The 12,317-nt window shown below is 40.1% G+C and overlaps 2 protein-coding genes across 5 annotated transcripts in view; one reads left to right on the forward strand and one right to left on the reverse strand.

Annotated features, from left to right (window-relative positions):
- Positions 1–8,249, reverse strand: part of DGLUCY (D-glutamate cyclase) — a 55,809-nt gene extending 47,560 nt beyond the window's left edge. Inside the window, exon 1 of the mRNA XM_054971743.1 lies at positions 8,160–8,249. The gene's annotated coding sequence lies outside the window, so the exon portion shown is untranslated. The remainder of the gene's footprint in view (positions 1–8,159) is intronic.
- Positions 8,250–8,792: 543 nt separating this feature from the next.
- RPS6KA5 (ribosomal protein S6 kinase A5) overlaps positions 8,793–12,317 on the forward strand; it is a 53,772-nt gene continuing 50,247 nt past the window's right edge. For all 4 annotated transcript variants that reach the window (XM_054972143.1, XM_054972142.1, XM_054972144.1 and 1 more), the window contains exon 1: positions 8,793–8,869. In XM_054972143.1, the coding sequence (XP_054828118.1) occupies positions 8,794–8,869 (76 nt within the window). In that variant the 5' untranslated portion in view covers position 8,793. The remainder of the gene's footprint in view (positions 8,870–12,317) is intronic.

Genomic DNA, 12,317 nt, shown 5'->3' on the forward strand with positions numbered 1-12,317 from the left:
TGTTTCCTACCCTCTGTTTGGCCTCACCAATGGTCACTGGAAACAGAGAAGCTCTCTGATGGAGCTAGTTACTGGGACAATGGAGGATTGTCTGTCAGTTCTTGCCTTTCCATTGATGATCAGTGGCAACGGAAATCTGTGCTGTTAGTACTGATGGGTAGATGCTATATAATAAATTAAGATTATGAAGACTATTGCTGCAAAGTTTGATATTAAAATGAATACTGGCTTAATAATGGCATGTTTTTCTAAAAACTCTGCACCTTCTACAGCAGCAAGAAGCAGGTAAACTTAGATGTGAAAAATATAAAATAATTTTTTTGAGTTTATGAGCATTGTGATTTGACAGAACATAGCAAGTAACTTTTTTTTGCTAAATAAGTTTTATATTTACGAAACCAATAGTCAGTGTTCATGGGCACTCATTTCTTTGGAGTCCGATTTTCTTATAGGCCCTGGAACTGTCTCACCAGGTAGGCTCAGTGGCTTCCATATAGGGCAGTAGAACAGACAGTTGCATAGCTACTAGCTTGAATCCCTGCAGTTTCTAACAGGAATGGATTTAGAAATATGCATATTGGCCTTTAGGGACTGGGTCAGGGAGCTAAAATGACAGATAATTGTTTTTATACCCTAAATGGTGTGGTGTGTACCTTTTAAAGAGATGAATGAAAGGAATAGTTCTGCCAGGTTTAGGTTCTCCTTGTTTATGTAACATTGTGACCTAGTATCCCTAAAGGGTCAGCCCCTGCCAAGCAGCAGACTAGGGTAATTGCTCATGTTGAGCCTAACTAACCAAATCATCCTTCTGCTGCAGGTTTTTAATTAGTGTATAATTCTTTCATAGCAAGATCAACACATTTCTGTTTCTGCAAATAACATCAATTATTTTGATGTGTATATTTTGTCAGAAATATATTGAGGGTATTATGGCACTGAATGAAAATGTTCTTCTATTGGTGATTTCAAACAGTAAGAAACATGGGGTTAGAGGTTTGTGTGGAAAAATCGGCACCACTTAAGTCAGCATATTAATATGTGTTTTTTATGTATTTACATTGGATGTATTTTAATATTGTGTTATTTTCAAAGTAGAGGGGGTTGTCTCCTTTTCCTTCAGCTGGAGGAATCTCCCTCCCCCGGATCATCACAGCACTTAGCTTCTTCATACCAAGCAGCTAACCCTTCCATGCAGGGTGGATTTGATTTAAATCAAACTGATTTAAATCACGATTTAAATCACTAGTCAGTAAGGCTTGATTTAAATCATAGTTTTCTACATAAAGACTAATTCTTGCTGGTATAACTTTAATATGCAAGTAGATGAAGATTGTTCACAAACTGTCATCAGAATAGGCCAGTTCTTGATATACTGCTCAAAACAGTCCACCACAGAGTTCCATCTAACATCTTGTGGGAGCGTTAGCTTGGTTCCACCCATCCTTTTCAGAGCTGCTGCAGCAAAATGATTGTTACAGAAGTATTTAGCAATGTCAACAACATTAGTCTTTATTTCTGGAACACTTAAGCCTTTGGCTAAGAGGTGCAGCAAATGAGCACTGCAACCATATGTTATTAGCTTTGTATTCCCTTCCTGCTCTTCTAAATTTCTTCTCATCTTGGATACATTTGCAGCATTGTCTTTAAGGTCTTTTTCTCAACTCTGTTCATGTTATAACATTTTTGCTGTGAAGAAGAGGCATGTGATCTCTGCTGAGCTGACACAAATTCAGTTTTGAGAACTGCAAAACCAAGCATCTGTGATAATATCTTGTAGGCAGAGAAACTGCCCAATAATCTTACAAAAACCTCTGGAAGAGCATGACGTGAATGGATTAATGGAATTTATTTACCAAAAAAATTAAACATATACAGCCTTATTCTACATAATTAAAAACTAATCTTTATTTCATGATGGAATAACCTTTGGGTGGTAATATATTTTCTTCAAAAAGCATTTTATTTAAAAAAATCCGATTTAAATAAAAAAAATCCGATTTAAGTAAAAAAAATCGGTTTTGATTTTTTAAAAAAAATCATTGATTTTTATCCACCCTGCTTCCATGTGATAAAGCCAGGGTATAAAAGTGAGGTAGCTAAAAGAATGACAATATTCAGCTTAAGCCCAGTGCATATGATGTTCCGGGAAGAAGCTTTGCATGCAGTTCCAGTGAGATCAACTGGTCTTACTTCTCAATAGAAATGTCACAGGAGGGCAACAAAAGTCCAATCCAACGCTCAACTGCACACAAGGGACATAGCAGAGGAAAATACTGCAGTCCCTTAACTGATAGTCAGGGACCTCCTCTTTCCACTTCTTTGGCACTTATGAGAAGCCCACATGCTGCAGAGCATGTGGTATGAGCATTGTATAGTTCATTGTTTCATTGTCTTGACTCTTGTTACCTGTCTGGGCCTCTTGGAAGGGAGAGATATTAATAAACAAACAGTGCAAATGAAGGTGTTGCTGGTGAAGAGGAGAGAATTGGGGAGAGTGAAGCTTCTGTTAGTCTCTTGTACACCATTCTATGTCCTTGTGAATACTGGCAACTATAGAAAGGGGATTTTTTCCTTGTGCTTTAAAGAAAAGCGGAAGTACCTAGCCCCAGCTTGTCTTGTGCAGGGTATGGGAGGGCTTTTGCAATACAAATCTGTGATTGCGCCATAACTTCTACTAGAAGAGATCTATCTTGCTTGGCAGTCAACAGGATATCACAAAACCAAAGAAAAAGACAAATCTTTTTGAAAGATTACTTTTGAAATATCATTTGTGACGCCAAGATGAGATAAGGCTCGAGACAAACAGAGCAGTAGATAATAATTTTTTTTAAAAAAAGGTTATCTGATGTTAAATATGTATTGAAAACATTTGTACAAATCAAATGTAGTATTACTCATAAATTCTTGGCTAATGAACTGATCTAGGCAATGCAAACCAAAACTTACTTCCTCTTTGGTCTGTCAGAAATCAATTTGCAATTTCATCTTCTGCAAAAATGTTCAGAACACTATTTCTGTAAGTGTTTTAACAGAGAATTCTCTTCCATCATACAATTTCAACTGATTCTCTTACTAATTGTTTTTCTGCATTCTCATCTTACTTTGTAAGGGCAATGGTTACATGCAAATTAGAAAAAAATTAAGAGAGATATATTCATTCCATCATGCTTATTCCCAGTTCCTTAGAAACTTCCTGTTCAGGCTGAATTGGCAGCTTACTATAAAATTGTTATTTACATTTAATTTGCATTATATATCAAGATCAGCTACTTCTATCATTAAAGTTTGTATTATAGCCTACATTTCAGCACTCTGATACTTTATTATACAGAAAAAATAGATTTCCATAATAGCCCTAGATCTTTTCAAACTTAAGCTTCCGGAGTTGTGATGACAGTAAAAACTGTATTACTTAACCTACTGCATTTTTGGCAAACCTAATGCTTGTCTTAGAAACTTATTTTGTATAACCTCAATGCTATTTCCATTTGTCAACCCTCACAGTTCAGCTCTGTACAGTACTCATGTCTCATCTGAAAGCTTGTGACATATGTGCTTGCAAAATTGTGCCAATTTCACATGTACATTATATCACATTACATTACGTGTTCATAGGTAAATTGCTGCTAGAGGATCCTTGGATATGATACTCTAGTCCATCTAAAATATTAAATATGATATGACAAGGTATATATTTTTGATAATTTCATTATTCTATACAAAATTTTGCTGTTCAGAATGACATGAGAGATTAAAGAAGAAATGATTATCATTTATCTAATTCTGAACTGTAGCCTCACTGTGGATTTAAAAAATCTATATACCAGAGCTACCAAGGATAGGGTATCTGTTTCTACTATCTCAGGAAAATCCCAGGTTTGCAGAAAAATCTGAAAAATTATGGGGTTTTTATTGGGGAGCAGCTGTGGCTCAGGGGAAGAGCCTCTGCTTAACATGCAGAAGATCCCAAGTTCAATCCCCAGCATTTCCAGTTAGTAGGACCAGGCAGTAGGTGATGTGAAAGATCTCTGCCTGAAACCCTGGAGAGCTGCTGCCAGTCTGAGTAGACAATACTGACCTTGATGGACTGATGGTCTCATTCAGTAGAAAGCAGTTTCATGTGTGTTCATATGTATAAATAGGGAGTTAATCCCCCTTAAAGTAATAAGCAATGCCTACGGGAGGAAAAAAGATGTAGCAATTGAATGGTGTGCAAAACCTCATGGCTCTTACCAGAAGGGTAAGTAGGGACAAAGTAGAGAACGGAAAGGATCAAAGGCCATGAGGTGATTTGAGGAATAGAAGGATATCCAGTAGAGGACAAAAAGGCAAGTTGCAATTTGGGGATGGGACAAAGCAGTAAAGACAGATGGAAGAGAAAAAAAGGGGATAGAGAGGAAAGGGGGGCTAACAAGGGGACGTAGACAAAAGGAGGAAGAAAGTTAGAGCAAGTGGAAATGACATGGAGGGGTTAGAAAGAGTGAATGGGATTTTATTACAACTCAAATGGACCCAAATACACACACACACACACACACACACACACACACACACACACAGAGGCATAGCTCAACATCTCTTTTTACTTTGGGAAGTTAACTGCCCTTTTTTAAGTTTTCAGATTTTGATGGAAGCCAAAATTGATTATGAAGAGTTTCAAGAGGTGAGTGGACAACACCGTAGATGAAGTTCAAAGTAAGTAATTAAGTGCAAGATGATGCACATTGAAGAAAAAAACCCTAACTTTAAAAATGTACGCTGATGAAAACTGAACTGGCAAAGACAGAGAGGAAAAGATCTTGTGATGGATAGTTCAATGAAAATGTCAAAAAGACAAGCCGGGGGTGGGGAGGGTATTTGAAAAGGGCTAAAAATAAAACAGTCAATATTGTAATGCTCTTGTATAGATCTGTAGTGTAACCTCATTTGGAATACTACATACAGTTCTAGTCACCAAGCCTCAAAAAAGATATTGCAGTGCTGGAACAAGTATTGAAGAATGCAATTAAGATGATCAAAAGATTGGATCACTATTCCTATGAGGAAAGGCTAAAGAGCCTAGATTTCAGTTTAAAGAAAAGACTAAGTTGAGACATAATAGGGGTTTATAAAAATATGCAGGGGATAGAGAAAGTAGATAGGGTAAAGTAGAGCCCCTACTTTATCTGGGTGTAGCTTGATTTTGTGAGTTTTATCATCCATGCAAAGTTAATAAGTTCAATATTAGATTACAGTGATGCACAATGTACTAAGCATGGTACTATTCTTATAGAGGCGACAGGTTTAGTCACCTTATCACTGATAATACAAATGCAAACAAGATAAACTAGGTATCTGGATAAAGAAGTAACCCATAACAACAAATTCTCAACCTTTCTTAATAAGTACGCCAATACTGCATTAATTGTTCAGTGTGTGTGTTATGCGCCATCAAGTGGCTTCCAACCTATGGCAACTCTATGAATAAAGACCTCCAAAACATCCTATCATTTATGGTCTTGCTCAGATCTTGTAAACTGGAGGACATGGCTTCTTTTATTGAGTTAAGCCATCTCGTTTTAGGTCTTCTTCTTTTCCTACTGCCTTCCACTTTTCCTGGAATTATTGACTTTTCCAGAGAATCTTGTTTTCTCATGATGTGACCAAAGTACGATAGCCTCAGTTTTGTCATTTTAGCTTCTAGGGAGGATTCAGGCTTGATTTGAACTAGAACCCACATTTGTCTTTTTGGCTATCCATGATATCCGCAAAACTCTCCTCCGGCACCACATTTAAAACGACTCAATTTTCTTCCTGTCAGCTTTCTTCACTGTTCAACTTTCACATCCACATATAGTAATGGGGAATACCACAGTTTGGATTATCTTGCTGTTGATGCTCAGAGAGACATCTTTATCTTTAAGGATCTTATCTAGCTCCCTCACAACTGCTCTTCCAAGTCTCAGTCTTCTTCTGATTTCTTCATTGCAGTCTCCCTTTTGGTTGATGATTGAGCCAAGGAACAGAAAATCTTGAAATTTTCTTAGTAACAACAAAGAAGAAGAAAAAAGGGGGTGTGGGGGAAAGTCCCCACAAACTCAACCCAAACAAGCAGGGGAACAAAACAGAGGGGTTAAGTAACAACCTAAAATATATATAAGAAATATTTATTACGAATGTGCACAAATGCAAATTAAAAACAAGTTAAAAACATACATGTAGCCTGAATGGCAGGCTACATGTATATGCTAAAACTTGCTAAAACATCTCAAGGTACAGATGACGGTACAGTGCAATGACCAACACAAATAGACCAAGGTACAGTAAAAAAATACACGAGGAATTCTTGAAGGCTAGCTACTGGGCAGCAGCAGTAGTGGAAGGTGACACTGGTGGAGGATCTTTCACAGACAACAGCAGTGTCACTTCAGCTAACTCTGGTTAGTACTGTACAGAAGGCAATGGTAAACCACTTCTGCTAATTGCTTACCTTGAAAACCCTGTAAGAAACTGTTCAGTAGCCTTCTTATTTTCCAGTTTTAAAGGACCATTCTTGGCCTTAAGCTCTTTTTCCTCTGTGCCATCCCTTTCTTAAACCTTAAAGCTGATTTCAAGCCTCATACAACAGTGCAGCATCTCTTTTCTACCAATACTTCTACAAGAGAAGAAAAATTTGTCTAGTGTTTGAGAAAACAATCCCTCTCACCTCTGTATTATATTTTCCTCTAAACTATGTATGTAGGGGAATTTATTATTTGTATCCTTAGGGATAAGTTACAAGCAGAGCTGCCAAGTGTGTGTGAGGAAGAATTCCAAGGCACCAGTTTGTCTTGGGGTCCCAGGAGCTAGGTAAGATGTTGCTGGTTGATAGTAGCAGCATACCTGTTCTAATCAAGCATCCTGTATAACTTCTGCTCAATGTGAGGGAGGCCAAATTTGATGTGAGGGGACCCCAGGGAGAACTGTGGTGTAGTGGTTAGAGTTGCCTCTAGGATCTGGGAAACCTAACTCTGCCATGAAAGTTTGCTGGGTACGATGTATTGTCGAAGGCTTTCATGCGATGGTTGTTGTGGGTTTTCTGGGCTGTATTGCCGTGGTCTTGGCATTGTAGTTCCTGACGTTTCACCAGCAGCTGTGGCTGGCATCTTCAGAGGTGTAGCACCAAAAGACAGAGATCTCTCAGTGTCACTGTGACACCGAGAGATCTCTGTCTTTTGGTGCTACACCTCTGAAGATGCCAGCCACAGCTGCTGGCGAAACATCAGGAACTACAATGCCAAGACCACGGCAGTACAGCCCAGAAAACCCACAACAACCATCACTTTGCTGGGTGTACCTTGGGCCACTCACACAATCTTAGCCTAACCTAAACATAGAGAACAACGCAAACTGCTTTGAGTCCTCATTGGAGAGAAGGGAACTATAAATGTGGTAACTGCTAGTGATGGTTATGATAATGATGATGACAATGATGATAATAACAACAATAATAAAATAATCAAAATCTAAGATTTGACATTCAGTGTCACTGGAAGAAACATACAATGGTTATTCCAGTAGTGATAGGAATGCTAGGTGCAATTCCAAAAATACTAACCAAACACCAAGGCAGTATCAGCAAAGATAGGATAATTAGCCAGTTGCACACAGGAGCACTACTGGGAACATGCCATTAACTAAGGCAATACCTCAGCAACTCCTAATTTCTTGAATAAAATCCGAGTCAGTAAGGGACCAGAAATTCCAGCCCAAACATCTGGTGAACTGTTAAAAACAGAGACGATATTTCTCTGGAGGCTGTGATGATTCTTGGCCGCTTTCCTCACAGCTCTAGTTGTCAAATAACAGAAACTTCAGCATTTGAGTGAGATACATTAAACTCTAATCATGTCCTTTGTCCTATCCCAAAGGCAGGCTTGCTCTAAATATCCGACCCTAACGGGCAATTTCAGCATTGCATTTAAGCTCCTAGTCCCCAAAACAACTCAGGTGGATTCTACCACTCTTGTGCTGAACCTTTACTACACCTTATTAACACGGGCAGGGGGGGGGGGCTCATGGGTTTGTTTGTTTGCTCGCTTTAATTGGACCGATGCTCAGGTGGGAAAAGGTGGCATATCCTAGGGGGGAGAGGAGAGACTCTTTCAGCGAGGACAGTATCGAGGGCTGAAGTCACTTACCGTCCTTTCTTCGCGTCTAAGCAACCGACTTGCCTGTCTTTAGACTTGGCCCACATATACATGGGAGCAGAAAGGCGGTAGCAAAATATTGGGAGGATAAAACTAAAGACTGAACCTAGAAGAGGAGACTGCGAGACGGGGGGGGGGGGGTAGCGCGAGCGATTGGCGCAGGCTCTGAACCAATGAGGGTGCGTACTTTTGGTGTAACACGCAACGGTCTCTGGCCAACCGCCGCCGCCGTGTGTAGCCGCGCGCGCCAATGAGCGTTCGCCTCCCCCCCCATTGCCTGAGTGAGGCGGGGAAGGGGGAGTAGATAGAGCTACTTCGATATTCCGGCTCCTTCTGCCTGCCCCTGGCTGGCCCCCTTCCTCCCTCCCCCTAGAAATGGGGGGGCTGGTGGGTGGGTGAAAGGAGAGCGGAAGGGTCTGGCTTTCTAGGGAGGGGCTCTCCCCCTTTCCAATCAGCGCTTGTCAATGTAGGCGGCTCGGTTCGTTGCGATTACTATTATTAAGGGGGGGGCACTCGAAAACATGAAATTAAAGGAATAATAATAAAAGACCTCCCTCGTTGTTAGTGACGCCGGTCTCCCTTCCCGCCGGAGGGGGGAAAAAGAGTGAGGCGAGCCTGTAAGGAAATGGAGGGACCCTCCTGCGGCTCCGCGGACGAGGGGCAGCCGACCCTTCTCACTGTCAAGCACGAGCTGAAGAACGGTGAGTGGGGGGCGGGGAGGGGGGGAAGATGGAGCAGAGGGGGGGATGCGGGGGGACGTGCACGAGGAGCCCCATGTGGGGGGGGGGTCACGGGGAAGGGAGGGCGCGCTTTTGGTGTGTTGTGTTGTCAAAGTGAAGGCGGCGGCACTGAGGCGACATGATTGGTTCGGGGCGTGTGTCTCTGGGTGCGTTTGCGGTGCCTTCGTGCGAGAGACCGAGTGAGCGAAGCGTCGGGACATCTGTGGTGAGGGGCTGGAAGGCGGAGCAAGGCCGTCGAGGCGCTCTGGGGTGCTCTGTCCGGAGGAGGTTTGTTGACCGACTGAGGAAGGGGCGGCGACTGAAGGCGAGGAAGGGGCTGCCAGGAGGACGGAGGAGATGGAGGCTTGGGGGAAGAGGAGGAGAAGGCGGCGGTGGAGGTAGGAGGGCGGTGGGAGAAGTGTTGCTAAAGGGAAAGATAAGATGCTATCAGTTGGGGAGGGGGAGAACAAGGACGTGTCGTTTCCTGCTGAAGAGGGATACTATGAATGTGCAAAATGTCCATATCCTCCTTTCTATGAATTATGTCAGTGTATTTTTAAAAGTGGTACTCGATACTACTACAGGACGTGGTGACTTTTTGTACACATCTTCCTGTTTCTGTTGCCTAAAATTGTGTACCATGTTGTCATCTGCTTCGGGGATGTTGCATATTGTTCTTTGAGGATAATCTGTGAAGAGCACCTCACCACCACTGTTGTTTTTGCATTCATATTGTTACAGTTTACTATTTGTAGTAAAAGTTTGTGTTAGACCTGTACAGGTCAGACCATTGATCCATCTAGCTCAGTATTGTCTACTCTGACTGGCAGCAGCTCTCCAGAGTCTTAGAGCACAGAAAGGTCCAGCCCTTTATCCTGTTATGTGTCAAAGGCTGAACCTGGCACTTTCGGTATGCAAAGTGTGTTCTACGGCTGAACCTTGGTCTTTCTTGACTAATAACCTTTAATGTCAGGTTTGCCTGTGGGCAGTTCTGCCCATTTTGTGGAAATGACTGCTGGTGCTTTTTATGTAAATGTTTGAAATACTTGAGGAGCTGTGTTATTCTGTTGTAGCAAAATTAAACAAGAGGGTAGTAGCCTCTTAAAGATTACGAGCATAAGCTTTTGTGAGGTCTAGCTCACTTCATGCATTTGTTAACGTGAGCTCTGACTCACAAAAACTTATATGGGGTCAAATCTTGGTAGTCTTTAAGGCTTTACTGAATACCAGAAGATATAATGTAATTCTATTAAGTCATTAAAACCCAATAAATCCCGAACCAATATGATGCGGGGAGGGGCTGTAGTGGAGTGACAGGGTATCTGTGTTGCCTGGAAAAGTTCCTAAATTCAAGCTCCAGTTAAAAAAAACTAGGCAGCTGCTTCCAGTCTGAGTAGGCAATGCTGATCTAGATGTTCCGGTGGTTTGATTCAGTATAAGGCAGCCTCATTTGTTCATGTGTATGTTTAACTGAAGATTAGAAAGTACTTGTAGACTTTCAAAGAAAGCACTGATGTACACTAAATGAAATACACAACAAAGGAAACTTCCCAGAACAATTGTAAGTACATAGTAACTATTAAGCCAAAGATATAGTAATCTGCCCCACATTCCTTCTAACCTACACATAGTTTGAAAGATGCTGAATGCTCTGCTGAGATTCTGAAACGTAAACTTTTGCTATATAGAATATTGATGGTGGAAGTTAATAGTATTAGCTATTAGTGCCAGAACAATTAGGGGTGAAAGGATACAGGATGGGTACTTGGGGGTGGTTGTGTGTACGCACCTTTGAGGATAAAACTTAAGTCATCACTAAAGGGTTTCTTCTCCTTGTAGTCTGAGACTTAAAAAAAACTTTTAATAACCAGTTTAGAGATTTTTACTAACAGTTTAAATAAGAATCTACTTAATATTTCAGTTTGAATTTAAATTTACAGGAGCTTGTATGTGCTAAATATGTCAAGCATTCCTTTTGGGGACGGAATGGGGGTTCTTTGCTTGGATGGTCATAATATGTTATGTACATAAACTCTTTAAATCTTGTGTTGTGTCTTATAAATCCTTTTATGATACAGTTATTTAAATAGGAGTTCCAATGTGTGTTAAAAAAACATGAGAGACACCCCTCTCATTTTACCTACTGATAAATTGATTTAGTTTCAAAGAAATACATAAAGAAAGGAAAAGTAATGTAGTTCATCAACTCCATGAAGAATGTTCAACATCATGCTCTAAGTATTCAGGCTAAGTGATTTTATATGCAGAAATACTGCAATTGATTTAATTATGAAACAGTGGAATGATGCTATTGTGATAGCTAGTGTATGTTGGGGGTGCCATTTTTACTCTAAATATTTTCTTCATTTTATAGGACATAGTTTTAGTTTCTATATGTGGGAAACCATAAAAAAGAAAAAATGAAATGCAACATTTCCTTTATTCTCAAGTAATAAGTCTTCCAAATCATAAAATATAGTAGACAGTTGATGAAAAGTTGTATAGCTATTGTAGACAAAACAAAAAACACGATTCAAGGCATGAGGTGATTCAAATATCTGTTGTGCTTTGGTTCAGCTGTTTAGCTTTTTCCTTATCTTTGTCCAGAGTCACAAAAACTTCAGAATCATACATTTGTAACCTAAGGAAATGAAAGTCATTTAAAAAAAGTGTATTGTTTTCTATTTAACAAAAAGGCAAGGCATGTTTTTGAGAGTGGAACAATGTGTGTACATTATTCCAGTAATCAAGAAGCATGTCCTAAGTTTTTCTCTTTTTTAGTGAACACCAATACAACTATTCTAACAGTTGTCTTACAGCCTGATTCTGTGCATGTTTATTCAGGAGAAAGTCCCATAGTGTGTTTGCTCCATGTGCACAAACCTTTAACAAGTCATGCTGCATGAGAAAAGGGAACCGATTGAGTGACTTGACAAAAATTGTTCTCACCATCTAGCTTTCAGAGAAATATTTTCTCGGAACCTATCCTGAAGATTCTATTTAGATTTCATGGCTGATAGAAGGGCTTCTTGGGGTGGAGCAGGCTGCAGGTGGAAGGAGTTTGGGGTGAGTAGAACTGATATGGTAGGAGAGGCTTAGAAGATGGGTAGGATTTGTAGCAGTTACACTTGTTGGAGCGACTTCTTCTTTGTATCTTACTTTATGTGGTTGAAGAGGGAGAAAAGTTCTCTATAATTTTGCATTGTTCTCCTAATTTGTAATCCATTTTTAGTACATTGTTTAAGTAATATATTTCATTGCTTTGATCTCCAGTCTTGTAAGCCTGCTTTATTGTCTTGTAAGCCTACTTGTATTATACTGTCTTTTATAGCATTGTTCTATTTCTGTTGCCTATTTGTATTATACTGGTCTTACTTGCATTATTTTTAGTTACAATCTGCTTTGAGTTTCAGGGAAGTAAATATGCGGC

Source organism: Eublepharis macularius, chromosome 2, assembly GCF_028583425.1.
Source record: "Eublepharis macularius isolate TG4126 chromosome 2, MPM_Emac_v1.0, whole genome shotgun sequence".
Taxonomy (NCBI): Eukaryota; Metazoa; Chordata; class Lepidosauria; order Squamata; family Eublepharidae; genus Eublepharis; species Eublepharis macularius.